This window comes from Haplochromis burtoni, unplaced genomic scaffold (assembly GCF_018398535.1).
Source record: "Haplochromis burtoni strain Fernald_Lab_line unplaced genomic scaffold, NCSU_Asbu1 Contig_113, whole genome shotgun sequence".
Lineage (NCBI taxonomy): Eukaryota > Metazoa > Chordata > Actinopteri > Cichliformes > Cichlidae > Haplochromis > Haplochromis burtoni.
The window spans coordinates 997,528-1,024,271 of record NW_024582474.1 but is presented as its reverse complement, the minus strand read 5'-3'; the positions used below and the strand labels follow the sequence as shown (position 1 = coordinate 1,024,271).

General features: G+C 38.9%; 1 protein-coding gene across 2 annotated transcripts in view; it reads right to left on the bottom strand.

Annotated features, from left to right (window-relative positions):
• Positions 1 to 26,744, bottom strand: part of slc12a2 (solute carrier family 12 member 2) — a 64,094-nt gene that overhangs the window by 19,274 nt on the left and 18,076 nt on the right. For both annotated transcript variants that reach the window (XM_005928987.3, XM_005928988.3), the window contains exons 2-17: positions 17,403 to 17,522; positions 14,536 to 14,611; positions 11,708 to 11,803; positions 11,483 to 11,622; positions 11,202 to 11,312; positions 10,275 to 10,383; positions 10,001 to 10,125; positions 9,689 to 9,773; positions 9,442 to 9,599; positions 9,214 to 9,321; positions 8,935 to 9,058; positions 7,239 to 7,340; positions 4,278 to 4,433; positions 2,744 to 2,843; positions 1,441 to 1,552; positions 210 to 350 (exon numbers count right to left, since the gene is read on the bottom strand). In XM_005928987.3, coding sequence (XP_005929049.1) covers positions 210 to 350; positions 1,441 to 1,552; positions 2,744 to 2,843; positions 4,278 to 4,433; positions 7,239 to 7,340; positions 8,935 to 9,058; positions 9,214 to 9,321; positions 9,442 to 9,599; positions 9,689 to 9,773; positions 10,001 to 10,125; positions 10,275 to 10,383; positions 11,202 to 11,312; positions 11,483 to 11,622; positions 11,708 to 11,803; positions 14,536 to 14,611; positions 17,403 to 17,522 — 1,863 coding nt within the window. The remainder of the gene's footprint in view (positions 1 to 209; positions 351 to 1,440; positions 1,553 to 2,743; positions 2,844 to 4,277; positions 4,434 to 7,238; positions 7,341 to 8,934; positions 9,059 to 9,213; positions 9,322 to 9,441; positions 9,600 to 9,688; positions 9,774 to 10,000; positions 10,126 to 10,274; positions 10,384 to 11,201; positions 11,313 to 11,482; positions 11,623 to 11,707; positions 11,804 to 14,535; positions 14,612 to 17,402; positions 17,523 to 26,744) is intronic.

Sequence of the window (26,744 nt, the reverse complement as noted above, 5' to 3'; positions counted from 1 at the left end):
TCTAGTCATTGTCAGAAATATTAGTTAGTTAAACTTACCAATAATGTACAACATCATTTACCAGTTCAAGTATTATGCCCCAACCTCTACTATTGATGGCTCGGCCCAACACACACAAAGAAAAAAAAAAAAAAAAGTACTTGAACAATGCTTCCGTGCAAAGAGTTAAGAACAAACACACAACTCTGAATAGAATTTAGTTTTCCTACCTGAAGCAAGTACTGACAGCCTTGTTTTAGGTCCTCAGCAAACACTGGCGTGTAGAAGGCTTTGGTCTCGTTCTTCAGCAGCCAGCGTTGGTAGCGTGCCTGATCTGTGGCAAGCTCTTTGAAGTTTGGTCTTCTATAGCCCTATGGAGACAGGAGGCCAAATTAACAACAGCCTTAAATTTATCAGTGTTGGTATTGTACAACAAATGACCACAAATCTAAGTTTCAAAGATGAAAAGATGCTAATTTCAACAACTTTTGATGTGTGAAAGTTAAACAGAAGAATTTAATGTGCGGAACAATCACCTGCTTTGAATCTCTGCCTGCTTTTGTGCCTTTTTCGTTCAGTACTCTGCAGTACTTATTTTTAAAATACAAAAGACCAGGCTATTCCAAATCGTTCACTAGCTTTGTGTGCAACATTAGGGCTGTGCGATATGATGATATATTAAAACGACATATTGTACTCTATCGTTTATTTCATGCTGTCGAAAACTCTTCACTGGAATATGTTTTTCATTGCTTTCTAGAAAAAGGAAAAAAAGTCCCCACCACCATCCAAATAAATAAAAGGACAGAGTAAAAAATAGAAATGCACAATGTATCACCAACTGCTGCACCTGCAAGAAAAATAAACATAACACCTGGAACAAACATTGGAAAATGCGCAGGTACATAAATTGATCTTCTATGGTTGTGTGTGTGTGCATGTTAGGACAGAAAATTGGCTTCCTACTAAATATGTGGGGACCAGCATTCACTTATGGGGACAAAATGCCAGTACCCACGAGGGTGAAGGCGTGTTTGATGCTCAAAATGTGCTTTTAGTGTCAGGGTTAAAATTAGCCTCAACCTTACCATAACCTGAGGTTAGGGTTAAGCATTGGTTTTTTGATGGTTAGAGCAAGGGAACAGGGAAAGCATTATGTCAATTAGATGTCCTCTCCAAGATATGAAAACACCTTATACACATTTCACATTTTTCTCCTGGTTGCCCCTGCATTGGCTCCACATCCTACAAGAACCACCGATGCAACCAAATCCAGAGGCTCCCACAGCATATCAAAGTCTTCTTTTATATTGCCTGCTAATCAGTGCTATGTGGTTTAAACAGTTTGGTGAAGAACTGGATGAATCTAGCTAAAAACTGACTTTTAAAGAGCAATTTGACAGCTAATTCATCAGTAGCAAAAAACAAAAACAAAAAACAAGCCAAATGACATCTGCTCACCGTGCGAATATGGCCGCAGATCATCATGCCTACATTCTTGGTGAAACTGTGGACCAGATCCAGAAGGGCAGGACGAGAGTTGGGATAACCAGTCATCACCAAACACTGGGGTCTGCAAAAAGACACATATCGTTAGCTTCATAGCATAAGTGCCTAAGTCATTTTTTTGTGTTTTGTGTTTCAGACGGACAGGATGATGCAGCAGTGGTAGGGGAGTAAAGTTAGGCAAAAATCTCAATTTGACCAAAAAATGACTTAGGCACTTATGCTATGAAGCTAACGATATGAGAGAAAACATCCACCAAGTCTGCATCTGCATCATCCTTTACCACATCTATAAAAGCAGAGAAGGGACGCCATATTTTGCCAAGTTTACAGAATTGTTTGATTTTATGCTTTATGTGTAGCCAACTTTTCATTTGACCTTCCCAGTAACCTTTAGTCTTTTTAACACACAAACACCCACACCCATATACAGTCAGACACCAGAAGCAGAGCAATGAACATCAAAGCAAATATGTTAGCATGATAGGATTATTGGACACAGAGGCAAGAAAAACTTCAGAGGAACAAAACAAATTCTTGAATTTTGAAGATTCATCCTTTTAAACTACTGCTTGGTTTTCTGCCATGAGAAATGTGCAGTAAATCCACAAAACAATTACTGAGCCAATTTGTTACATGTGCAAGCTTTAAGAGAATGAACACATGCACACAACATGAGGCCGCATATATAAATATACTCAATAAATTTCAATACATTTGAAAATTAATCATCTCCACCTCCACAAAGTCTCTACTTTTTCCCCATATGATGGTAAATTATTTAAATTATTTCATGAAACACTAAGGCTAAGTTATTATCATGTCAAATTTTGTTCTTCTCAGGCTGCAAAAATCCAGAGGTGAACGACTGGCTGAAGAACCACAAAGATTGCGACACATGGTGCAACGTCAAAATCACTGCATGGCACTCGCAACGATGTGAGCATAAATCGAGCATAGCAGCTGAGCTAAACCTAGCACAACACGACGATAAACAATTGACAGAAGTTTAAAGAGACTTTGGGAATGAAGAAAACCCATCAACTAACATGACGTTGGGGGAAAATAGATTAGAGGATAACATAACCAGATGTCCATAAGCATCCAACCGAGAGCTACCAAGCAATCGCTTTATATGTGGACCGAGCTTGAGTGTTTATCAAGCATGGTGAGTAATAATATTGTGCTTCCATAACTCAGATGCCATCTACACTTGCAGGAAAGAATGGTTCAGCTCAATCACGTTTGTGTTTGGTACCTGAAATTCTTGATGTGGTCCTCCACTCCACTAAGGTGCAGAGTGTGGGTCAGGGCCTGGTGGTAGGTCAAAGCCTGGGTTGATGAGCCCCAGTTCACATCTGGAAGGGAGGACACATGCAGGCAGAAACACAGTGGAGTTAGCAAGTGTGTTTATGGGTCAGATTGCTGGACTAAAGGCTACCTGACCCATGTGGTGTTAACGTCAGTGAAAAGGCCTAGTGTATGTGTAGCTGCATGTCAAACTGAGTGTTCTCACAGGTGTGTTTACAACTGTATAGCCAGCTTTTAGTTTAAAGAGCTGCCCCACTCAGATTATGGATTCAAAACCAGAACCTTCTTGGCTGATATCCCAGAAAGTTGATTCTGTTCATCTGGATGTAGCATTTTCAGTTTGAGAAACAATTTGCCTTTCTTCTCTCCTGGATCACTTGGAGCATTCTTTAGGTACATTTAACATATATCAGCTGGGATAGCTACATTTACTCAGGGCCTTTTTGATATTATGTTCTTCAGCTTCCCTCATGGCTGTGTCTGTAGGGATGGGGCTCAGTCTTTACTGTAGCATCTTATAATGCTGTGATTGCAGCCATTCCCCAACTTCCAACTCTTTGCATCAGTGCTGCTAATTTTCATCGTTGTGCAAATGTATAATAATAATTTATAGCCATTAGGGAAATCCGCAGTCGGTCAAGACCGAAGAACTCACTTGGATGAGTAGTGAAACGTTTCTCCCATTGAACACGCAACATCCAGATAAAAAGAATAAATTTTCTGGAATTTCCTTACCTGGATGTTTGAGCACAAACCAAGATTCCTTGCTGAAGTAAAAACCACTAACCACTACACTACTGTCCACCTGATTTATGAACTTATATTATTTCTGTTTGCAAATTTCACACTAAAGGTAAACCATAAACACCTCAACATTTTTGGAAAAAGCCAGAGATATGTACAGGTTCCATAAAAGACTGAGGTGTGCAGGGACTTAAATTAACCAATCAATTTAATGCAACATATTCCTATTACAAATGAATTCAATACAATAAAATTGTATTTATACAGCACAAAATCAAAACAACATTTGCCTCAAGGTGCTTTATATTGTAAATTGAGACCTACATTAATACAAGAATACAAAAAAAATTACAAAATTCCTATAAGACGCCCTATCAGCAGACACTTGGCGAGAGTGGGAAAGAGAAATTCCTTTTTAAAAAGAAAAATCTTTAACAGAACATGGAGGAGAAACCATAGGCAGGTTAGGGCTAAACACCATACTGTGGACAGAACACTGCTTATTATCAAAATACTTCACAGCACGTTATCTTAAATCATGGTTAACGGTCATCTTACCTTCTCTCTAGTGTCTTGAGACAACTGTCGTTGTGAACTGGTGCTACATTAATAAAACTCAGTTTAACTAAATGCCAACCAATATATAATTCTTATATCATATTGGTACTTGGTAATTATTTTAGTCCATAAAAAAAGTGAGGAATTTTTGGCCAAATTTGGCGTGCTCTCCAACTCACCTGGCTTCTTGTGACTGACATAGATATACAGAGCCATAACAATGACATTTGTAAGAAGGGCAGCTGCCCAGTTGATGACAAACATCACCCCACAGCAGAGAATGGCTCCAGCAAGGGAAACCCACATGTTGTAGTATTTGAAGCTAGGTCTCCAGCCTGTAACATCGATGTAAATTAGTCACAAAATAGCAAAATACATTTAAAATGCCACACAAACAGTGCTAGTCACATATAAGGTGCAAACAAAAAGTTCCATAACTGCTCCAGCTGGGTATGAACATGGTCGTGTGCATGAAACATGACCTTTGGCAATGACAATGAAAGCTTATGTTATTCTTGTTGTGACTATTTGCATTGGTGCATTTGTAATTTATAACATGAGAGCAAAAGAACCATTGTGTTGAATTCTACGAGCATTTACTTTAAAAGCAACTCAAGATTCTTCATCACTGGTAAGAAGAGTTGGGCCTAGTTATGTTAGACCCCAGAGCAGCCCTTAGTGGGTGGATCTGCAGTCAAACCCAAAGAAGGCTCATCAGGTCAAAAGCAATTCTGACATGGTGAGGGAGATCCAGATGGTACCGCTGAGCACTTCAAGTAAAGCAGTAGGACTGACTGCATCAGTCACTGTATCAGGGTACAAGGTGACAAGGGCTTTTGCTTTTTATTGGAGCAGTCACAAAACTTTTTGATTTCATTTGATACAGTTTAGGTATTATGTGCAAAAATTAGAATTGAAAACTGAATTAAATTCAGTTAAAGCTGAGTAGAAGTTCTTTTTCAGACACTTCAGCTGGGAACAAATTAAATAAGACCAGCAATGTGGGAGGTTAAAGAACAGGAAACGTTGAGTCAGCCTCCATTTAAAGAAGCTTATTATAAAACAGTCAATGTTGCTGTTAGAGAGGAGGGATAATGTTTCAGATGGATCTAGGCATATGTTTGGGTTAAAGAATGAGTTGACAGTCTACTAGAAGTTATACGAGACATTAGGGACCATATTCATTCATTGGACAGTACAGTAACTAGAATAGTGGGATTTTAGTGATGGAATACAGTTGGTGTGTGTTTGGTTACACAATGACAGAGTCTTTAAAAAACAGGACATAAAGGGTACATTGACAGTGTCGTTCCTGAGTCTATGAAGGGACTTTAGGAGTCCCAGAAATTAGAAAGTAATTGGCCCTGAACTGAAAGTAATGTTTGTGTTCCAAAGAGAGAAATCTATTACACCATCATACTGTTTCTGTACTCGCTAAATGAGTCATGTACCATTTAGGTCCATGTAATTTTATGACCTGCTGGAGGAATTGGAAAGAAGGAAAAAAATAAAATCTGTTTACCTTTGCAGTTTTTTGCTGTGTGGTGTGTGTGTGTTTGTGTGTGTGTGTGTGTGTTTGTGTGTGTTGTGTGTGTGTGTGTGTGTGTGTGTGTGTGTGTGTGTGTGTGTGTGTGTGTGTGTGTTGTGTGTTGTGTGTGTGTGTGGTGTTGTGTTGTGTGGTTGTTGTGAGAAGAAGAGGGATGAGGGGGTGTAGAGAGAGGGGGAAAGCAAAGAACTCAATATACGCCATCAATAAATGGTAAATGAACTGATTCGTATATGGAACATTTCTACTCTACATGATCACTAAAAGTGCTTTATACAACTTGCCCCCTGTGCTTCCCCCCCCCTCCCCCTATGTAAGTGCTTTCTAACTAACATTCACACATATTCTTATTCCGATGGATACATTGGACAGCAACTTGGAGTCTGTATCTTGCCCAAAAATTGCAAACTGGAGCAGCCAGAGATCGAGCCACTAACCTTCCAGTTAGTAAATGACCTGCTCTACCTCCTGAGCTACAGCCAGACGCATCACTGAATTTGTCATCAGTCTACAAAGTGTGACTTCACCAAAGTTAGTTTAAAAAAAAAAAAAAAGAGAACTTTCCCTTATCAGTAGCTGAATCTATTTGTTCAGTTTTGTATGCATTTCTGACACTTTAGTTACTAGAATAGAGAGATGGGTACCAAGGGAGCAGGAGACCATCTTATCCCACCTAAGATTTATGGTTACTAATCTTAACAGGTAACACATCAGATATACCACACACTTTTTCTACAAATACTAAAAGACTGCATCATATAGATGGATTACTGTAGAGAAATAAGAAGTAAAAACAAGAACATGAGTATCAGCCATTTTTGAAAATCTCCCATTCTGGGCAGTTTGAGATTTTTGACTTTAACTGAGGTTCTTCTTTCAGACAAGTGGAGGTAAATAGTCTAAAAACAACTTTCATTTGGCTAGCCCTTTGTGGTTGACAAAGACTAACATTAGAGGAAACAGACATCACCTACCTTCTTGTGTAACAGTACTGTCCCAATATTGTTACAACATTAACCTCATCATCACATTGATACTGCTACTGTTCTATCAAAATTTTAAACGAATATGCTCATATGTGGCTCTCATTTTTCTTAAAAACAAAAATAAGGCAAAAAAATAAAAATAAAATAAATCTGTTAATTCTTTGTTTTTACATTCATCAGGCCCCAGTATGTCCAAATATCAAAGAGAAATTAACAATGCATGCAGTGGAAGAGTTCGAGTCTTAGGAGGTTAATGACAATATGCTTTCTATATTTATGATCAACTGTCCAAATTGAATTTTCTTTGTTTAAGATGCATCAACTTCTAAGCCTAAATGTATTTAACCACCTAACCTCTGGTATGTTACCAGTGTGAATGACTTCTCTTATGAGACACACATCAGGACAGTCTCATTGAAAACCAGTAACTGGTTTTTAAAAAAATTCATCCAATGAACTGTTAAAACACAACATTATACCTAATGACATTAATGCCTGCTTTTTACAGTCTGGGTTAGGATGACAATAACTTCCTCTATTGTCTTAATATGTTGATCAAGAACTTTATTATGCTTAGATTCCCCCATTTCTAAATGTACTGATCTTACCTGGTGAGTTAGCCAGTGATGCATGGAACACGGAGAAGTTGATCAAGGCATATGATGCCAAGAAAAAGTTGGAGATAATGGGTGCAATAGTGTTCAGCTCAGCTGCAAGAAGAAAAGCACCAGTCAACTCAGAAAAGTTAAAAATTTCACCTGTGATTTTATGTCCAGTCAAAAAAAACAACAACAACAAACAAACAAAAAACAAAACCCTTTGAATAAACACTCAAACTCTCAGGATGAAGACAGTGAACATATCGGCTGCTGCTGACTCCAGCATGTGGTCATGCAGTGCGCCATTACTGTAAAATTTTAAATATTTAGGCATCTAAAAAGGTAAAGTTTTCAACAGCTGTTGTATCAATATCAATTTAGTTCACTGGTCTGTAAAAGTGTTTTTATTAGGAGCTTGCAATAAAACAAACAAACAAAAACTACAGACAAGAGTTATTGTCAAATTTTAGACCAGTTGCCATGTTCATAAAACTGACAACACTTTAGGATGTATTTCAGAGGGCAGTAATGATCCTGGTTCTGTATCAGTTCAAGCAAACAAAGAATGAAATGTGGAGCAGAGCAGCTGAATCAGGTGGGTTTCAGGCCTACAGAGGGGGAGGTGCCAATATACAGCTGCAGACTGGGGCTGAGCAGTGTGAGTGCTGGATGAGAGAGGCCCTCCAGGTCCGCTCAAGAGGTCGCAGATGTGGACAAGACGTAAAATTTAACCATTCTACAACAATTTATTACACTGTGTTATCATTATGTGTCTTATTTTATTGTTTGCTGGTTCAATCCTTTTCACATCAAGCCCTCTGTTTCATTATATTTATTTTAGCATAACTAATACTACACACCAAGGTACATTTGAAAGTTTTCCATGATGTTCTTCTTCTACAATAATTACAATATTTAGACTTGTCAGGTTTTAAAACCTAAAATCAAATAAAGGGGGTAAAACAAGTATTGAACACATCACCAGTTTTCAAAGTAAATAAAGGTGCTACTGACATGAAATCTCACCAGATATTGGCAACAACCCATCCAATCCAAACATACAAAGAAGACTGTGTGAAAAGAATGGGCCAAAATCACATCTGAGCCATGCCTACGACTAGCTTTCCCATACAGGAGGCATCTTGAAGCTGTCATCGCCAACAAAGGCTTGGTTTGAAGTATTAAACAAATTTCAGTAAGTGGCTTTAATACTTGGAGATCACACAGGGTTTCTTTGAAAGTGTGGATTGGATGGTTTGTCACCAACACCTGATGAGAACATCATGTCAATAGCACCTTTAGAAATATATTTACTTATTTATTTATTTTACTTGCTGTATTTTAGAAAGCTGACAACGTAACTTTTTTAAGAAATGACTTCTTGGCCACTAGTTCTTCTGTTTCAGCATGGGGTCAAAAGTCTCCCTTTGGTATAGAGTATTTTTCTGGGTATAGATATCGTGATTAAAATTCTAGTATCATGACATCATTCTAAATGTCCCTTAGGCAAGGGCACAGTACAGCATGCACCAACGTGGGTTTTTTCTGTTTAGAACAAACACTGCGTGAAAACACCGGTTCTCACAAAAGAGAACAAGGGTTCTGAGAACCACGGTGCTCTTACTTTCCAGCTAATATTTTTGTACGGTTGTATGTGATCAAGTATGAAAAGCAACCAGCGAGCAAGCAATGAGTGAAGCCATACCAATGAGGATAAAGGCCAGACCGATACCGAAGGTCAGGATGTATCCTCGTAGGGGTTCATTGTTCTTGCCGTAGCCTTTGGCAAACATTTGCAGGCCAGGATAGATGTTGTCCTTACACAAAGCCTGCGGAAACAAAAGCCTTTGTGTTGTCTCACTGGAGTTTAAGCCGTTTATAATCAAACGCTATAAGAAAAACTAATTAAATCATTTACATTTTTCCATCACTCAATACTGCAATTTATTATATACAGTACTTTAAAGCTTGGATCTGATCTTACCTGAAAAACTTTAGGTGCACTAACTAAAGAGGCCAGTGCTGAGGATAGAGTGGCAGAGAAGATGCCAGCAGTGATGATGGGCCCAAAACCAGAAACAAGGCTCATAACCTGAACAAAAGATTACATGTAAATTGAAAAGTTAGATGTCTACATTAAAAAAACATTAACATTCATGTTCTGATAAAGTTGTTTTTTTAATATTCATATTCTTTTACACTCATTTGATACCTGGAAGTCCCTATGCAGTCCATAGCGGCAGGTATCCTCATTCTTGCAGGTAGAGAAGTCATAGCCAAATTTGCAGGCAGCAGTGGAGCAGTTTGCCATGAGGTGAGAACTGATTGTGTCATTCACATTTCCACTGGCATCTCTCAAAATACAGGAGCCTAGTTTTTAAAAAGTATTATCCACATATTAGATTTTGTATTTAAAAAGGATGTGACAACCTTGGAAAAATGCAGGTACTATACACCACCTGTTGAAATAGCAACACCCAGGTAGACTATCCCTGTGATTAATATGGCTAGAAGGGTCCCTTTGGGGATGGCCATCTGTGGGTCCTGCAACAACCAACCACAACAACATTTTAAGATTACAATATATAACTGGATACAAGGCTTTAAGATGAGTACATCAAATCCTACAGCCAATTCAACGCTACGAGTTCCGTCTCAACAGCCTTAATCAGTGGAAGCATAGTCATATTCACCTGCACAGTACAATCTACAAAGTAAACCTTTACTTTGACACTATATCAACATTCATCACATGGTTGCACATGACTTACAGCAAGGTCTCCTGAAATGTTGGCTCCAGCCAGAATACCAGTGGCGGCAGGGAAAAAGATGGCAAACACAGAGAAGAACGTCTCTCCTCGGAAGTCTGGACCCATGTTCTCCCACATTATTGAAGCTGACAGAAAAAAGATCAAAGGCCAACTGTGACACAGCAGTGTAAAAGCCAACATGAGCCCTCAGATTTATGAGGTGTTTCTTATATTATTTTTTAACAAACAAACAAACAAACAAACAAACAAACAAACAAACAAACAAGCGTCCTACCATCATAGCCCAAGAATCCCTTAGCTTCCTTTGACTTCATAGGAATGAAGCTTCCAATGAAATAGTTGAAGATGGCTGTGACAAGGACGACGAGTAAGAAGATCTGGGCCTATAGGAAGCAATTAAAACCGGTGTATTAATGTGTAGTAGTTAAATCGACTACACCTGTAGTATATCTGCAGGGTTGTCCGAGTCTCATGTAAACATTGGTCTGGGATGATTTGGTGTCTTCAGTATTTGGGATTGCAATGTACCGATTCCAAGTTACCACAGCCTTCATAGTAAAATTCAGTGCAATTCAGTTTTATTTATATAGCACCAACTTACAACAACTCGTGTCTTTATCTTATGTTGTAAGATAAAGACCCTACACAGCAATAACACAAATATAGCAATAAAACCGTTTTTGGCTGCCATGCTTTGAAAAACTCACTCTAAAAGCTTTCCAGCATCAAGCAAAATTAACAACATTGGAACAGAGGCAAGCACACGGGCACATCATGCACCAACATGGGCTTGTTCGGTTTAGAGGGGGGAAAAAAACCCAAAGGACAAAAAAACAAAACACCCCATGAAGGCAGTATGAGATCACTAGAGTAAGCAGCAACAGAATTACAAACATTTTCCAGCTTTCTAAGTTGCCAAATTTTGGAGTGTAATCCTGTATTGGTTTAGCTTGCGAAACTTGCTAACAGCTTGCCAACAAAGTAAACTGAAGATTTTCGTGTTACCTTCAAATTTTGATTTTTGTGTGGACCCCCCACCTCCCAACACCAACACAATCACACATGCACACAATAAGACCGAACTTAAGTCTTTATAAAAAACAAATTTTACGACCAGTGAGTGTCACTACTTTGGCTACATTCATGTTTTATGTAGTTTCATATCGGTGTAAGTTTCTATGAATTGGGATGTTGTGCATACCTTGGCCTCCCACTCCATTCCTGCTACAGAGATGCCCAGAAGAATGATTATTGTAATGGTGCCAATTATTCTGATATCGTTGACTTCATCTGTCATGACGGCATCCATACCCTGAGATACAATACAAGGACTTGGTAAATTGAATGACAATAATCAGCAAACAGTGTTTTGATATGTGCTTTTCTCTCTCAATGATGCCAGGACAACCCACTCCTGCTGATCACTGATCAGCTGTAATTAGCAGCTTTCTTGAATTCAATGTGAAATCCTAATAGACTTACAATCAGAAGTTCCACAACAGTCTCAGCAAAGCCCACCACATACATGGCAACAGCCACTGCATTGGCAAAGGCAAAGATAAGACCAATAGAGCCTCCAAACTCTGGGCCAAGACTTCTTGAAATCAGGTAATATGCTCCACCTGAAAATAGCAGGGAGTGTTAGCAAAAGTTCAGTCATGCAAAGTCAGTCATGCAAAGTCAGTCATTCAGTCAAGTAAAACATACCTCCCCTTACAAATCCATTGGTGGCAATGGCAGAGGTGGAGAGGCCAGTGATGGTTGTCACTACTGTAGCCATGGCGACGATCACACAGGAAAGAGCTGCAGAAGAGACCACATCATGAAATGATTTAAAAAAAAATGCATAATACTTAACAGTTTTTAGCAGCCCTTCCAATCACTCTCATGTCTCTGTAAAAAGTAACAGGACAAGCCAATGCAGCAACGTCTGTCGCACGTCTCACGTTGTGGTGATATTTCACATCAAAGTGGAAAATGATCAACAAGTGCCAGGAGGCTAGGAATATTGGGCTTAGCTGAGTATGAGCTAGCAGAGAAAAAGTGATGAACACAAAACTGTCAATAAACAAGGGGCAATGAGACATGCACCTTGCTAGGTTTTCTGGAAAGTAATTTTTTCCTTTTTTTTTATCATAACCCTGGTAGATGGCAGCTGCGTTTTTATGTTGGGTTTTTTGTCTTTTTAAGAACATCTCAGTCATTTTTTTCCATTAATCCTTCCTTCAATTACATGAAGCGTGCTAGTGCTGTGTGGTGAAAAACAGCCCCAGGTCCCATCATACCACACTAGATTCTCCCAGGATTAAACAGACTTGCCTCCATCTTTTTCAGCAAACTTTAAACACACTTCAACATGCTTTTTGCACCATGCAATCAGTGGAGTCTTGCATGGTGAGCAAGCATACAGGCCTTGGTGGTTTAGTGCATTATTGATGGTTTTCTTTGAAACAGTTGTAACTATTGATTTTGGCTCAAGTGGTTCTTGGCTCTTGGACAACTCTTCTGATAATTCTTTTCACGCCACTGTTTGAAATCTTGTGCGGAGCACCTGGTTGTGGCTGGTTTAGGTTGAAATTATGTTCTTTCCACTTTCGCATTTTGGCCTTTAGAAATTCTTCTGGCACGATGCTATCATCCCGTTTTACAGTAATAAGGTCACAAACATCTTGAGAGAGCTTATTTTTACCCATCAAAAGATGTTTCTTGTGTGACACCTTGTTTTTTCGAGAGACCTTTACATGGGCCATCTGCGGGGACTGAACCAGCTGACTGAACCAGCTGACATTAATTTGCACTTAGTGGCGGGGTTGCTTTCTAAATCATGCTTATTTGAGCTGGAGTCATGACTTTTATGCCTTAGAAATACATTTACTTAGATTGGTAATGTGTTCAATGTTTATTATACCCACTGATCCCCTTTGAGAGAGGCGCTTTAGTGACAGTGGGAAGGACTCCCAGCAGAACCAGGCTCATGGAGGGGTGGCCATTTGCCCAGCAGGGGTAAGGGGTCAGAAGCCAGTAGTGTCCCGGTATCAATACTGAAGTATTAAAAAGCCATAAATGTTAAATTGGCTAGTGCACATTTTAACAATGGCCATTTAACTATTAGCACAAACAATTATTGTTTGTGGCCAATAATATAAAATTACTTTCAGATGTCTGGTCTAGAGTGTGGAGAACTAAAGTGTGAAATCTGCACAGAGGAGCCAATTCAGACAGGTTTCGGGTTTGAAGAGCAAAGCTGAAGATATAAGGAGTTGCAGACTGTAAACGTGCAGCAGTGTGAATGCTGGAAAGGCGAGAAGGAGAGAGGGAGATGTCACGGATGTGGACAAGAAGACGAGCTTAAAACTTTCTACTCTTACAATAATTTATTCATTTGTATTCCTTTAATTTCTGTGTGGTCAGTTTTAAAATTCAGGGACTGGTTCAATCTTTTGCAGTAAGTACTCTGTGTTTTTATACATTCTTTATTTGCGTGTGACTAATACTACACTACTATTCATTTCTCCAAATTCATTTTTAGCTTTTCCATAATACTCTACAATCATTATATAATTTATGTGTTATTTAATCTTTGTTCATTAGTATGTTTTAAAATACATTTTACCTTCTGTAAACCATCTGTACAAATGAAATCACTTAGCGTAATTGTAAATACTTATTTTGTTAAACCAAAGTTATAATTAAAGTTAACATATTCAAGAAATGAAAACAGGTACCGAGTATTTCCTTGGCTATCAGGATCTGGCTTGAAATTCTAGTATCATGCCAACCCTGGCTCTCATTTTAATGCTAATGTGGATGCAAACAGATTCCACATTAAGCGCCTTAAAATGTTAATGACCCAATACCAACATTTACATAATAATGTAAATAACCTAATAATGATCCTTATTGCTGTTTTAGAGAGGAGCGGTGCTTCAAAGGACAGTTGCAGATTTCTGTCAGAATCTGCAGATTATACAGTATAAATAAAATGTTCATGTTTCTCCAACGCTGTCTTCCCAACAGTTTCACTGGATGGCTAGGAAGCGTTCGCGATGTCTTATCGGGCGCTGATAATTGGCGTCTGTCTTGTGTCAGTGACGTAAAAGACGGATTTAATGCGACTTGACCGTTCAAACAGCAGTCGCTTTCTAAAACATCGGATATGTATCGGATTCAGTACCACAAACGAAAGTGACCCAGATCGGATTTGAAAATATTGGATTTGTGACGTTCACACTGTCAGACCATGATCGGATATGGGTCGCATAGGGTTAAAAAAAACAAAACCAAAAAAAACAAAACGATTTGATGCGCTTTCGCCTGCAGTGTGAACGTAGCCTTATTATAACTGAAAAAGATGTAGTGAAACACTTGCACCTCTGACTGTAATCTAGAATAAAAATTATGAAAGATTAGATTAGAAAGATTAAATAAAAATAGAATAAGGACTCTTCTACCATCCAACATTTACTTTTGAGAGCTGGGGAAAACTGAGCTCTTTTACAGGTGACCCCCTTTAAGTTGGACAGCTTTCTACTTACCAATTCCAGACTGGCCCACAATCCAGGACATGCGAATGAAGAGCATTACACCCCAAATGTTCAACATGCAGCGTACCTACAGAGATGAAGAAGTGTTACTGTTGACGCCATTTAAAAAAAAAACCCACATTTGTCAGTCTATATTACAGAAAGTTAAATACTAAACATTTTTTTAACTTAAAATAATAAATCTCCAAACCTGCACTACGTCACAGACAGTCAATCGCTGTCAATAAAACAAATCTAGTTTTCAAAGTTTTTTTTGTTTTTTCCTTTTATACAAATAAAACCAAGTAAAAAACAGTCGGGGGAGGGGGGTCGACTACAAACAACTGGATCTAAAACTGATCATATCATGTTCAAGCTGGTACTAATTCATTACTAATGCCATTACATAAGCACTTGTTCACCATTAGTTATTACAGTAACATATAATGTCAAAGAAAAAGATTTTTAAAAATTTGCTCGTTTGTATGCTTGTTGAAATTTGTACTGCAAAGTCCAACAAGCTTGTTCTTATTTTCACACAGCAATGAAGAGCCCTTTTATTTTCATTAAATATAAATAAACTAAGCTACAAAAAAAATATTCTCTGAGTTCAAAAACTGAGCAGATAACATTAAACGTTGAAGTGAAAACAGATTTCTGTTAACCAAGTCTGTGGAAGTTCTTATTCTGACAATGTGATAAACCAAAGATTTGATCAAACACCAGATCTCTATTCAGTGCTTGTTGCCTGTGACTGCAAAAAACTTCACATTTTGTATAGAGAGCTCGCACTGTAAGCAGTTTTTACCCCTCTGGCAGAATGTCATTTAAAAACACTTAAAATTCCTCACATAGACTCCATAAGCAACACCCCTCCCCAGTAGGGATCAGCGAGGATCACATTTTACAAAGTAAACGTGAAGACAATACTTGAAAAAAAGTTATTAGAAGCCAAGGTTTATATTACAGAGGAAGTAACACTTTCTCATATTAAAACAGAAGTAAGATGACAATATCCAGACACATGAACATGAATAATCCTTTAACCGCTTACTAGATTCAAACATGTCCGTTTTTACCCTCAATGGCTAAAATAACTAGCATAATAATAATAATAATAATAATAATAATAATAATAGATAATAATAATAATAATAATAATAATATAAATTGCATTTATATAGCACTTTTCTAGGCACCCAAAGCGCTTTGCAATTCCACTAATCATTCACTTTCACATTCACTCACTGGTGCAGGCAAACCACAGTTGTAGCCACAGCTGCATCGAACCTTCCGGTTACAGATGAGCTTCCCAACCCCCTGAACCACGGTTATGCCACAATTATGCCCAGACAATTATGAATTGCCTGGGCTGGTGAAAGACAATAACAGTAAGTGGACTGCAGATAAAGTACAGAACAGAATGGAAAACGCAGTACAGCCAACTGATGCCCATATTGGACTATAGCAGATATATCAATATTAATTTGTGCTATCTGACATAAGAAAACATTTTCTTAAGAACACAATGCAAACTTCAACTATTTTAGAAATATTTTTGGTTTTTACATGGAATTTGTTATTTTTCATCACTGTCTGCAGCACATGCAGACCATTTCCAAACACAAAGCTACATCTCAGACTCTACAGGCTTCAGTTAAAGCCACAATTAAAGACTGAACAGGGCAAGCTTGTTTGGAACAGCTCCTTGGAGAAAGCCTCTTCTGTCTAACACAACTTGGCAGCTTAGGTTTATAAAGTTGAATTTGCACTAACCACAAGACTCCTTTGGACAACTGTCACTAAAGTGGGCTTTGCACCTTTGTAAAAATAAAAATGGCATATTACCATAAACCTCTCATTCGTACTGCCAGTCAAGGTGTTGAATTGGTCCATTAAAAGTCCAGCTCACTACCTCATTAAATTACTATGGCAGTACCTTAAAAGTAATGTGCACGAACTAAAGCAATATTGTAAAGAAAACTAGGTCCAACTTTCGCCGCAGCTAAAGTCCTGTCCAAACGCATGCATCCTTCCGTCTTTATATTTTGATTTAAAAAACTAACAAACTAGGAAATAAGTGAAACATATAAGCACTTAAGCCTGTTTACAACTAACAAGACTGAAGGTCAATATTTGGTAGAGAAAACAAACAAACAAACAAAAAACAAACACCCACACACAGCATGAACTTTGTCATTTAACTAGTCTTCAGGAACAGTTTTGAAGGGCCAGCTGGGTCCTGTGTCAACACTTTGCTGGATTTATTTTCCTATTTCTTAAAGATATGACTTTCAGTTACTTACTGTTCGTCTATTGAAGATAGTTTTGTAGGGCTGGCACATCTTTTTTGTTATGCACTTTTCCAATTTCCTCAAATTTTTAAGGGCACACTGCACACCATCAGTAGATATTCCAGATTCTCAGCTAGGAATCACCTTGTTTTTATACAACTATTATTTGTTTTGGGGATATTAAAGTGCAGGCAAAAAAACTTCTGGCACAACTTCACCTGCTTCCAAGGTGCGTGGAGAGGATGGGAAGAGGGGGGAGGAGAAAAAAAAAAAAAAAAAAAGAGGAGGAACAACTTTATTGATTGACCAATGCGTTTCGGTTTGTGGCCTTCATCAGGGTCAGGGTTGACCTTGATGAAGGCCTAAAATCAGGATTTAAAGTTGGTTCTTTGCTTAGTTGTCTGTTATATGTAGACAAAATTCATTCATCCCCTGGATTAGGTGCCTTTTCTGTGCTTGAATGACTTAAAGGTCAGTGTTAACTGGCTTAACAGAATGACATACTTAGTTTTTAAATCGCAAGACAGCATATTCCTCACTCTGCACACAAGTAACAAAGCAAAGTAATAATTAAATTTGACTTACCAGCACCCCCTTAATCCAGCCAAACTTGACCACTCCTTTTGACTCAGCTGCTTCTTTAGCAGCGGCCTCCTCCGCTGGTGTAAGTTCATCACCGTTGGCAAAGCCATCCTCAAAGGGTTCCTTAGAAGCACAAAAAATTGAATCAAAGTCAGCAACAAGTAGAAGTAAACGTAATCTAAAGCGAAATGCTGGTGCCTTATTTAAATCTGATGTTTAAGCACAAAATGCAAACAAAGCACATGAAAAGTTAAAACTGAGAAAGTGTTTAAAGTTAGTTTTATTTGTGCGTTCTAAATGTTCCTGAGGCAAGAGTATGTTTCCCACTGTACAGCATGACATTAAACAACATACTACATGCAATGAGGAACAGAATAGACTAATTGCTATAATTTAGACAGGAATGTTTACCTGTTCATCCTTGAAATAAAATTTTAGCTGCTCAACAGTTTGTGGCTTCCTTTACATTTCACAATCTGCCAAATGTTTTCAATTTGTAACAGACTGACTGCAGGTCACTATTTTTCTTCTCTGTCATTCTGGGATGTGTTCTAATAAAGGTTTTTGTTGTTTTTAAGGTTTGGACTTTCTGAGCGTTTCTGTTCATTCTGAGTGTCCCAGTCTAAAATTTGTTGAAACACACTGTTGGGACCAAATTGAAAATAAATACATGAAAATGAAGATTTCTCAGTTTGAACATTTGTTGTAATTGTACTATTCTTAATCAAACTTAATAGATTTTAGATTAAACTGCTGCATTCGCACATTTTATACAGCATCAAAAGTGGCTCATTTGCTAATAATAATGCCTCGCAGCAAGACAATCTGAAATTCCAACCCAGACAAGGTCCTTCTTTTGACAGTTTGCAGGCTTCTTTGCAGCACTCTGGTTTCTCCTGCCATCGAAAACATTCTCCAGGTCACCCTTGCAAAAAAATTCCGAAATAACAAGAGTTTCATTTCCTGCTTAAATCAAAGGCAATTTTAAAAAAAAAGGAACACTGGCTTACAGACACAGGTCACCTTCTTTACTTTGTGTAGCCGTTAAAAATACTAGAAGCTCCCTTCTGTGCACAATAGTGTCCCACTGGCATCCTCCCTGGGTATACAGTGTATTATATTAACTGCATTGATTGCCTTCTTATTAACCTGAAGTAGAACAAAGGACATCTGCAAGCCAGCCCTCTGCACGTATACTAGTATTTGCGGTAAATTTGTTTATGATTAACGGGAACACAGTGGAAAGTAACTATTATTGGGACTGTCTAAATGATTGGTAGGAACTACTACTTCTTCCGCCTGACAGAGTGAGATGCGAAATACGGCTGTATATTGATGATGACCGTCATCACTGATAGATGTCACTTGTGGAGTTCTTTGGTGCTGCAGGACAGGAGCTATTGTTTTTGATTGTTAATTGAATATTTTAAAATGTAGGTAATGACTTCTTAAGTTTTTGATTTCTTATAGGATATTTCTTTATAATTAAACAATAAAAACAACGAGTCTAATGTCTTGTATTCATTATGAAGGTGCAGTTTGAAATACACAACTTTTGATTTTGATTTTCCAAACACATCAAGTTTTTGTACAGAGTATCTGGATCTGATCAGTATCACTAATACCAACCTGAATTTTACTTGGTATTGGGGCAAAAATGTTATCTGTGGTAACGCACATTACTAACTTATACTACAGCTTTTACTGCATGTCCCCATTCAGTGTTACTGTAGGCCAAGGTTATGCCATCCAGAGTAAGAATCTGATTACAATATTACCAGATATCTAAGATTTCCAGGGCCGAATACAATAACCTCAGTTTTATCTCAATTTAGAAGCAGAAAATTAGAGGTCATCCAGGTCTTTGTGTCTTTAAGACATTCCTGCAGTTTAACTAATTGGTGTGTGTTATCTGGCTTCATGGGTAGATAAAGTTGGTACGATCTCATATCCTTGTGTCAGTGTTGTTCCCATATCATCATAATAAATGTTGTTGAACCTGGAACAACGTTTATTATGATGATGTGGGAACAACACCGACACGAGGATTATCAGATCATCCATAAAGGCATGATCTGATCAAGTTGGGTGTCGCCTTGAGGCGACTTATGTTGTGATTTGGCGCTATATAAATAAAATTGAATTGAATTGAATCTGCATAGCAGTGAACATGTATGCTATGTCTTCTGATGATACTGCCTAAGGGAAGCATGTATAATGTAAACAGAATTGGTCCTAGCACTGAACCCTGTGGAACTCCATAATCAACCTCAGTGTGTGAAGAGGACTCTCCATTTACATGAACAAATTGGAGTCTATTAGATAGATATGATACAAACCACTGCAGTGCAGTACCTGTAATACCTACAGCATGCTCCAATCACTCTAAAAGGATATGGTCAACAGTATCAAATGCTGCACTAAGGGCAAGCACAGAGATGAGTCCACTGTCAGAGGCCATAAGAAAGTAAAAGTAAAAGTAAAGTAAAGTAAAGTGTGCGTGTTAGTCCCCATAGGGAAATAGTTCCTCTGCATTTAACCCATTCACCCAGTGAAGCAGTGGGCAGCCACCAGTGCAGCGCCCGGGGAGCAGTGTGTAGGGACGGTACCTTGCTCAGGGGTACCTCAGGGTAGCCGTTCAGTGGAGTCGAACCCCCGACCTTCCGATCATGGGGCCACCACTCTACCTACTGAGCTATCCCCACCTCCCAAGAAGATTGGGTGTAACCTTCACTAAAGCTGTTTCTGTGCTGTGATGAGCTCTGAAACCTGACGGAAACTCTTCAAATAAGCCATTCCTCTGCAGATGATCTTTAAGCTGTTTGGAGACTACTCTTTCAAGAATTCTTGAGATGGAGGAAGGTTGGAGATGAAGGCTGGCCTATAATTAGCTAAGACAGCTGGGTCAAGAGATGGCCTTTTAAGAAACCGTTTAACTACTGACAGCTTGAAGGTCTGTGGTGCATAGCTGATTATTAGAGATGGGTTTGATTTAAGACTGAAGCATTAATTAATGGTAGCATTTCTTTGAATATTCTTGTAGGAATGGGGTCTAAAAGACATGTTGATAGTTTGGAGGAAGTAATAACTGAAGTTAACTCAGAAAGATCAATTGGAGAAAAAGACTAAATAAATATCAATGGTACTGAAAGTAGCTGTAGGTAATGGTCTAATAATGGTGTGTATGTTCCAGGTACATATGTTTTTGGGGGACTAAATCTATTAACTTTGTCCTCCTTAAATTGTGAAATTAGGTAAGGAGGAGCCAGTGGGAGAAGCCAATATGCTCTCTTTCTAGTCCCCGTTAGCACTCTCGCTGCAGTATTTCATTTCAATGGAAGGCTTTTCATGGAGTTTTTAGGACATTCTGATAATAATGAATTACACTGGCCCAGCCTAGAAGTAACAAATGCTTGAACTAGTATTTCAGTGTCACTCTGAGACAGGATAGTTCCACTTTTAGAGATATTGCAAAAAAAGAAAAGAAAAAAAAGAAGAAGAAGTACAGACAGCAGTCCTGCATATTTGCTTAATATGCACAATGAAACACATATTCTGGTAAAAAAATAACTCCATCATTCCTCAGTGTTACTGGAGGTCAAGGTAATGCCATCCAGAGTAAGAATCTGGTTAGACACAGACGTTTCTAAGATTTTTAGGGTTTAATACAATGCCCTAAGTTTTATCTGAATTTAGCAGCAGGTAATTAGAGGCCATCCAGATCTTTATGTCTAGAGCTATGCTCCCTCTTCACAGTCACACAGCTCTCATGCTTTCCTGGCTGATGGGACAATCTGCTGGGGTGAGAGCTAATGGTGGCTATGCTAACAACAGTTGCACTGAATACAGGAGCCTGGCTATGAGTTTTTCGCAATAGTGCAGAGCTGGGCCTTCAATTCAGTAATCCTGGTCGCCAGAGCAGTAAACGGACTAGATTATTACAAGAGTAGCTATTCACTGAGCAGAAAGGTGCAGGAAGGACAGGTGAAGAAGCCACGCTGGTTGCGAGTTGGCTACAAGCCAAGCGAGAGACTCCCTACAGTCAAAGTGAATAAATACATTTAGTGTCAGTTACAGAGGGTGCACCTTGGATAAAGCACGTGAAGATTACACTTCATTATCTAGACGTCATCTAAAACGTTTTCTTTAAATAGGCTACACAAAAACACCACTGTGCATTGTGACAGGAATATGAAGTGATACTGTACTGCAGAGAACACACGCATGAACAAACGCACAGAGAGAGACGTGTCAGTGGACCGGGTCTGTTACACTGGCTGTATAAATAGGTGTTATAAATTATTCAAGTGAGCTGGGCCTTTGGCACGTGCAGTGCTGAGCTGTGGGAGGGAGGGCCTCAAGATCACTCCACTTGGACCATCTGTCAACATCCCCTCAATGACTCAGCAAAACTGCTACAATCAAGCCATGGCAGCTGGATGGGCTAAAGGCTTCTGATCTGAATTATCATAAGTGTATTATTTTACCAGAATTATAAAAGTATTAAGATGATGGATCAATCCATTTTAAAATCTGTGAAACGTAGACAGAAATTGCTCTATAGACACAATTTCTTGTACAACAAAGTTGAAAAGGGACCCAGGCAAAATGGAACTGTGCTGTGGAGAGACCTATCAGAACTTTGAGATGCATTATGGGAATCATGGATGCTCTGTCTCCAGGCTAAAGAGAAGAGCGAGCATCAGGTTTGTTATCAGCACACAGTTTAAAAGCCAGCATCTGTTAATGGTGAAGGATGTCCATTATGAAATGACACTTCATAGTATTTCCTAGAGCTGGGCAATAGAACGATAACGATATGTATTGCGAAACAACTTTGAAGATGAAGATGAAGAAGAAGAAGAAGAAATCCAAATTAAATAGTGCAGAGCCGAACCAATCACAGCCGCAGCGTCACGTCACGTGACTTGTTACGTACATCACAAGTGCCAAGCCGCACATGTGTATTTGTTTTGGGAAGCAGGCAGCCGCCGTGCCGCCCGGGTAACGGAGGAAATGAGCGTGCCGATTAGAGAAAAATCAACCGAGAGCGTGACCGAAGGTTACCGAAGAGAAAATAGATGGTGGTTCCAATGCCGGAGAGATTGTCGAACGGAAGAGCCATAGAAGTTCCGTAGTGTGAAGGTATTTCGGCTATTTCAAGTCTGACAAAAAGAGTAGCGCGCACTATAAATTGTGCCAAAAGCAAGTCTGGAAATGCAATAAACCGGTGCATGCTCAATCTCTGCCTTTTGTGTAGTTTGCAATATTTGCCTTTATTTATCTGAAAAAGTCTCATGTTTCTTTAGTACATCTGCCCTGTTGAACTTATTATGGGAAATAAATATTTAAATCAAAACAAGCTGCTGATTATGTCACATTTTACTTGTGAGCAATGGCACATTTAAATCTTACAAATATAGTTATTTGGCTTATATCGTGATAGATATCGTTATTGCCTGAAATGAAAAAAAAAACATCGTGAAATGAAAAAAAATCTCATATCGCCCAGCTCTAGTATTTCCAAGTATCTACCTTGAAATCAGTCCAAACGATTATCACCATATCCAGGGGAGAAAAAGACAAAACAGGCCATGACAAAGCACCAGCTCTACATGATCCTTTCATTTGAAGCATTTCTTTTCTTACCTATTGTTCTTTATAACAAATCCCACAGGAATACAGTAACCTTTTCAAACTGCAGTGACGATACGCAGCACTAGCTACTGACGCAAGTCTGCATTATGTGCCCCAACACATTTGCAATTTAGTAATGCACCTGCGGCTTTTGGACAAGTGGTTGAGGATACCTTTATGTGGCATTAGGACAGCTTAACAGATCCAAAGGTAAAATAAATCTGCTTCGGGCACATTTTTAAACAGCTGGGCAATATGAAATTGAATTCCTAACTATGGGTGATATCAGGTCATGTTGCTTATGTCATTGCGCTATTACGGACACCATAAATCAGGAGAGCATCTGGTTTGTAGAAAGAGGTCAGACTCTTTCCTGGACACTCTTCATGACGAATGGAAACAAACAACGCCCTTTACTGTTCTACTACAGATTGAAGAAATTCATTTACACATTTACACTTGTCAAAGTTCAAGAACGCATAACTAGTTATTCAGCATCATATTCATGAATGGTAGACATTTGATAACTGTTCACACATGCAGCCCCATCCCCCTCAATTTGACTCATTTTCTGTGTTTGTACTGGAAAAACTGAATGATTCTTACTATACTGAGTGAAAAACAAAGGTGGAAAAACTATTTCCAGATCGTACTGTAATGACAAGTTCCAGCTGGTTTCACTTATGTTCCCTGCAGACATTTTCTTCTGTTACTTCTTTGTACAAATGAGAGTTTAGCGTTTGTTTATCTCAAACTCATTCTCAGAGTTCCAATCAAACTTGAGCAAAGACAATACTGCATTGTTCAACTGGTAAAAAATAATTCCAAGTACACTTACAGTTAAAACTAATTTGTGGAAACCTAGCATTGGTCAGACTATATTTCAGTAAAGATGTTCACCATCTTAGAGATTACTTAAAAACACAAATCTGGTGTTAAATGTCTCTTAACAAGCTCCACTTCAACCAGACACTTTCAGCAGCCACGAACAAGCTTCTGACATAATTGTGGCTGGACCACTCTTCTTGGAAGAATTGGTAGAGTTTTATTTAATTGACTTTTTTTCCATGGCAGAGAACCAGCCTGTAAACAAAGACCACAAATTTCTAACAGAGTTGAAGTCAGAGCTTTGGGAAGCTCTAAAACTCAGCCTACTTTAGCAATTCCAAAACCACATTTGACGTGCGTTTGGGATTGTTGTCCTGCTGGAACACCAAGTTGTGCAATTTTCAACCGCCTTGTTGTTTTGAGGTGAAGTTAAAGAATCTGGACATACTCTTTCTCAGTTATTCTATCCACATAAAAAGACAGAATATAGACTTAAATCAACTTATGTGCTATAATGTCCAGCCTATTTGAAGCCAGAAAGGATGCTAAATGGTAAATGGCCTGTATTTGTGTAGTGCTTTACTTAGTCCCTAAGGACCCCAAAGCGCTGAACACTACATTCAGTCATCCACCCATTCACACACTGGTGATTGCAAGCTACATTGTAGCCACAACTGCCCTTGGGGGCACTGACAGAGGTGAGGCTGCTGGACACTGGCACCACTGGGCCCTCTGATCACCACCAGTAGGCAACGGGTGAAGTGTCTTGCCCAAGGACACAACGACCAAGATTGTCGGAGTCGGGGCTCCAACCGGCAACCTTCCGATTACAAGACGAACTGCCAACCCTTGAGCCACGATCGATCGCCCATGCTAGGAAAAGCCAACTGTATAAGTTAAAAGCCTTCATCAAATCACCACTCTTAAGACTTATGATGTAAGTCCTAAGATGTAAGATTAAATATATATCAGAATTCAAAAGTAGGCTTAGTCTACGTTAAAATGTGACATAGGCACCAATTTATTCTGGCCAGAACATGTTTACCAGAGCCCTGCCCTATAGGCAGGCCTAGGGAGGAAGCTTAAGGCAGAGCCGGACTATAAACTGTGCAGCTCAGTCAGGCAAAGCCTAAAAAGGTGACAAGGGCCCATTCAGAGTTAAGGGAGTTAATACAATTTGATATCTTATTCACAAGTGATGGGAAGGTTTACTTGGACAGGTGGATTGGTATGGCGTCATGGGTCATGTAGGTATTGTGCCAGACTGTCGTTGTGAAGAGAGACAAAAGCAAAGCTTTTGATTTTATCAGTCAATCTATGACCATGAACTCTGGGTAATGAGTAAGGTCATGAATAGGAGTTTCTCGGCCTTAGAGACAGGGCGGGGAGCTCAGAAATCTAGAGGAATTCTGGCTTAGGAAACTGAAGAGGACCTGGAATGTGGCTGGGAAGATAGACATTTGGAAAACCTTGCTTAGCATAGACCCACCACAACCTGACTTTAGATGAGAGAAAGATAGTTGATAGTGGATGCAAGGCAACAACAATCTTTTTATGTTTGTTTTATGGAATGTTTTCCCTTTCTGAAAAAGTTGCTTTTATTGGATTTTTAAAACTCATTAGATATCCATTAGGGCTGCCACGATTAGTCGACTAGTCACGACTATCAAAATCGTCGACGACTGATTTAATAGTCGTCGCATCGTTTGAAGCTTTGTAAGATCACAAAAGACGCAGGAATAAGTAGTAGGATTTAAGAGTGTAATAACGAACTGAAACAGAAGATGGCAGCACTGCATGTACAAGGATGCCAGCTGCCGTTAAACCCCGAAGAAGAAGAAGTAGCTGTGTCCCAGAATTCATAGCACAGCCCAGCTCGGTTTACAACAATGGCGGCAGCTAGTTCGTTTTAACATTACTCTTATTATTATTTCTGGGTCACAATAAACGTTTAACATATTTTCAGGTGAGAATGTAGCTGTGTAAACCTCAAATATCTGCTCAGTTTATCAAGACACCACATATTTTCAAAAGCGCTCCGACGTTTTCGGAGACGTCTGTTACCCACTAGCTCGATAGCTAGCCGGGGGCTAGGCTCACTAGAGCAGCTGAGAACACCGGACTCACGGCAAATAGTTTTCAAACCCACCGCCGTCTTTCGCTACTCAGGTTAAACATATAGAAGTCACTTAGCTAACTTAAAAATGTTATTGTTTGGCTTTTTTTTAGTATTTTATTTGTTCCTGAGTAAATCGGTTTGGCTGAGGTTAAAGTTTTTACACAGCTGAGTAAACGTCAAACAGACGGCTGATTATCAGAAGTGTGAGATGCTCGAGAATATACTCCGGTGTCCCGTTATATTTTAGATAGCAAGGAGTTTATTAAACTTCACCGAAACAATCTGCAAATTTTATTAAAATTTAATAAACTATCATCTTGTCTTTATTTTTAGTTAGCACAGACCTTAAACACTTAAAGCTGTAAGCTAATGATAGTTATATAAGAGCAGATGCATGCTGGTGCAATAAGCTGTACGTTTTACGTCCAATGGATGCATGATCTGATTAGTCGATTAATCACAAAAATAATCGGTGACTAGTCGACTGTCAAAATAATTGTGGCAGCGCTAAATCAGTATGAGTCTAATAAATCCTACATCAGCTGGGCTCTAAGAGAATTTATGGTCATTATTTTTATAAGCATGTCTTATCCTATATAAGCAGTAAAAGGAGAAACAGTGTTCATGTGCTCAGTAATGAAAGCTGGAGAAGAAGCTGATAGCAGTATCACATGCTGGTTGATCTGATATCCTCGTGTTGGTGTTGTTCCCAGATCATCATACTAAATGTTGTTCCAGGATCAACATTGCAAGTGACCAAT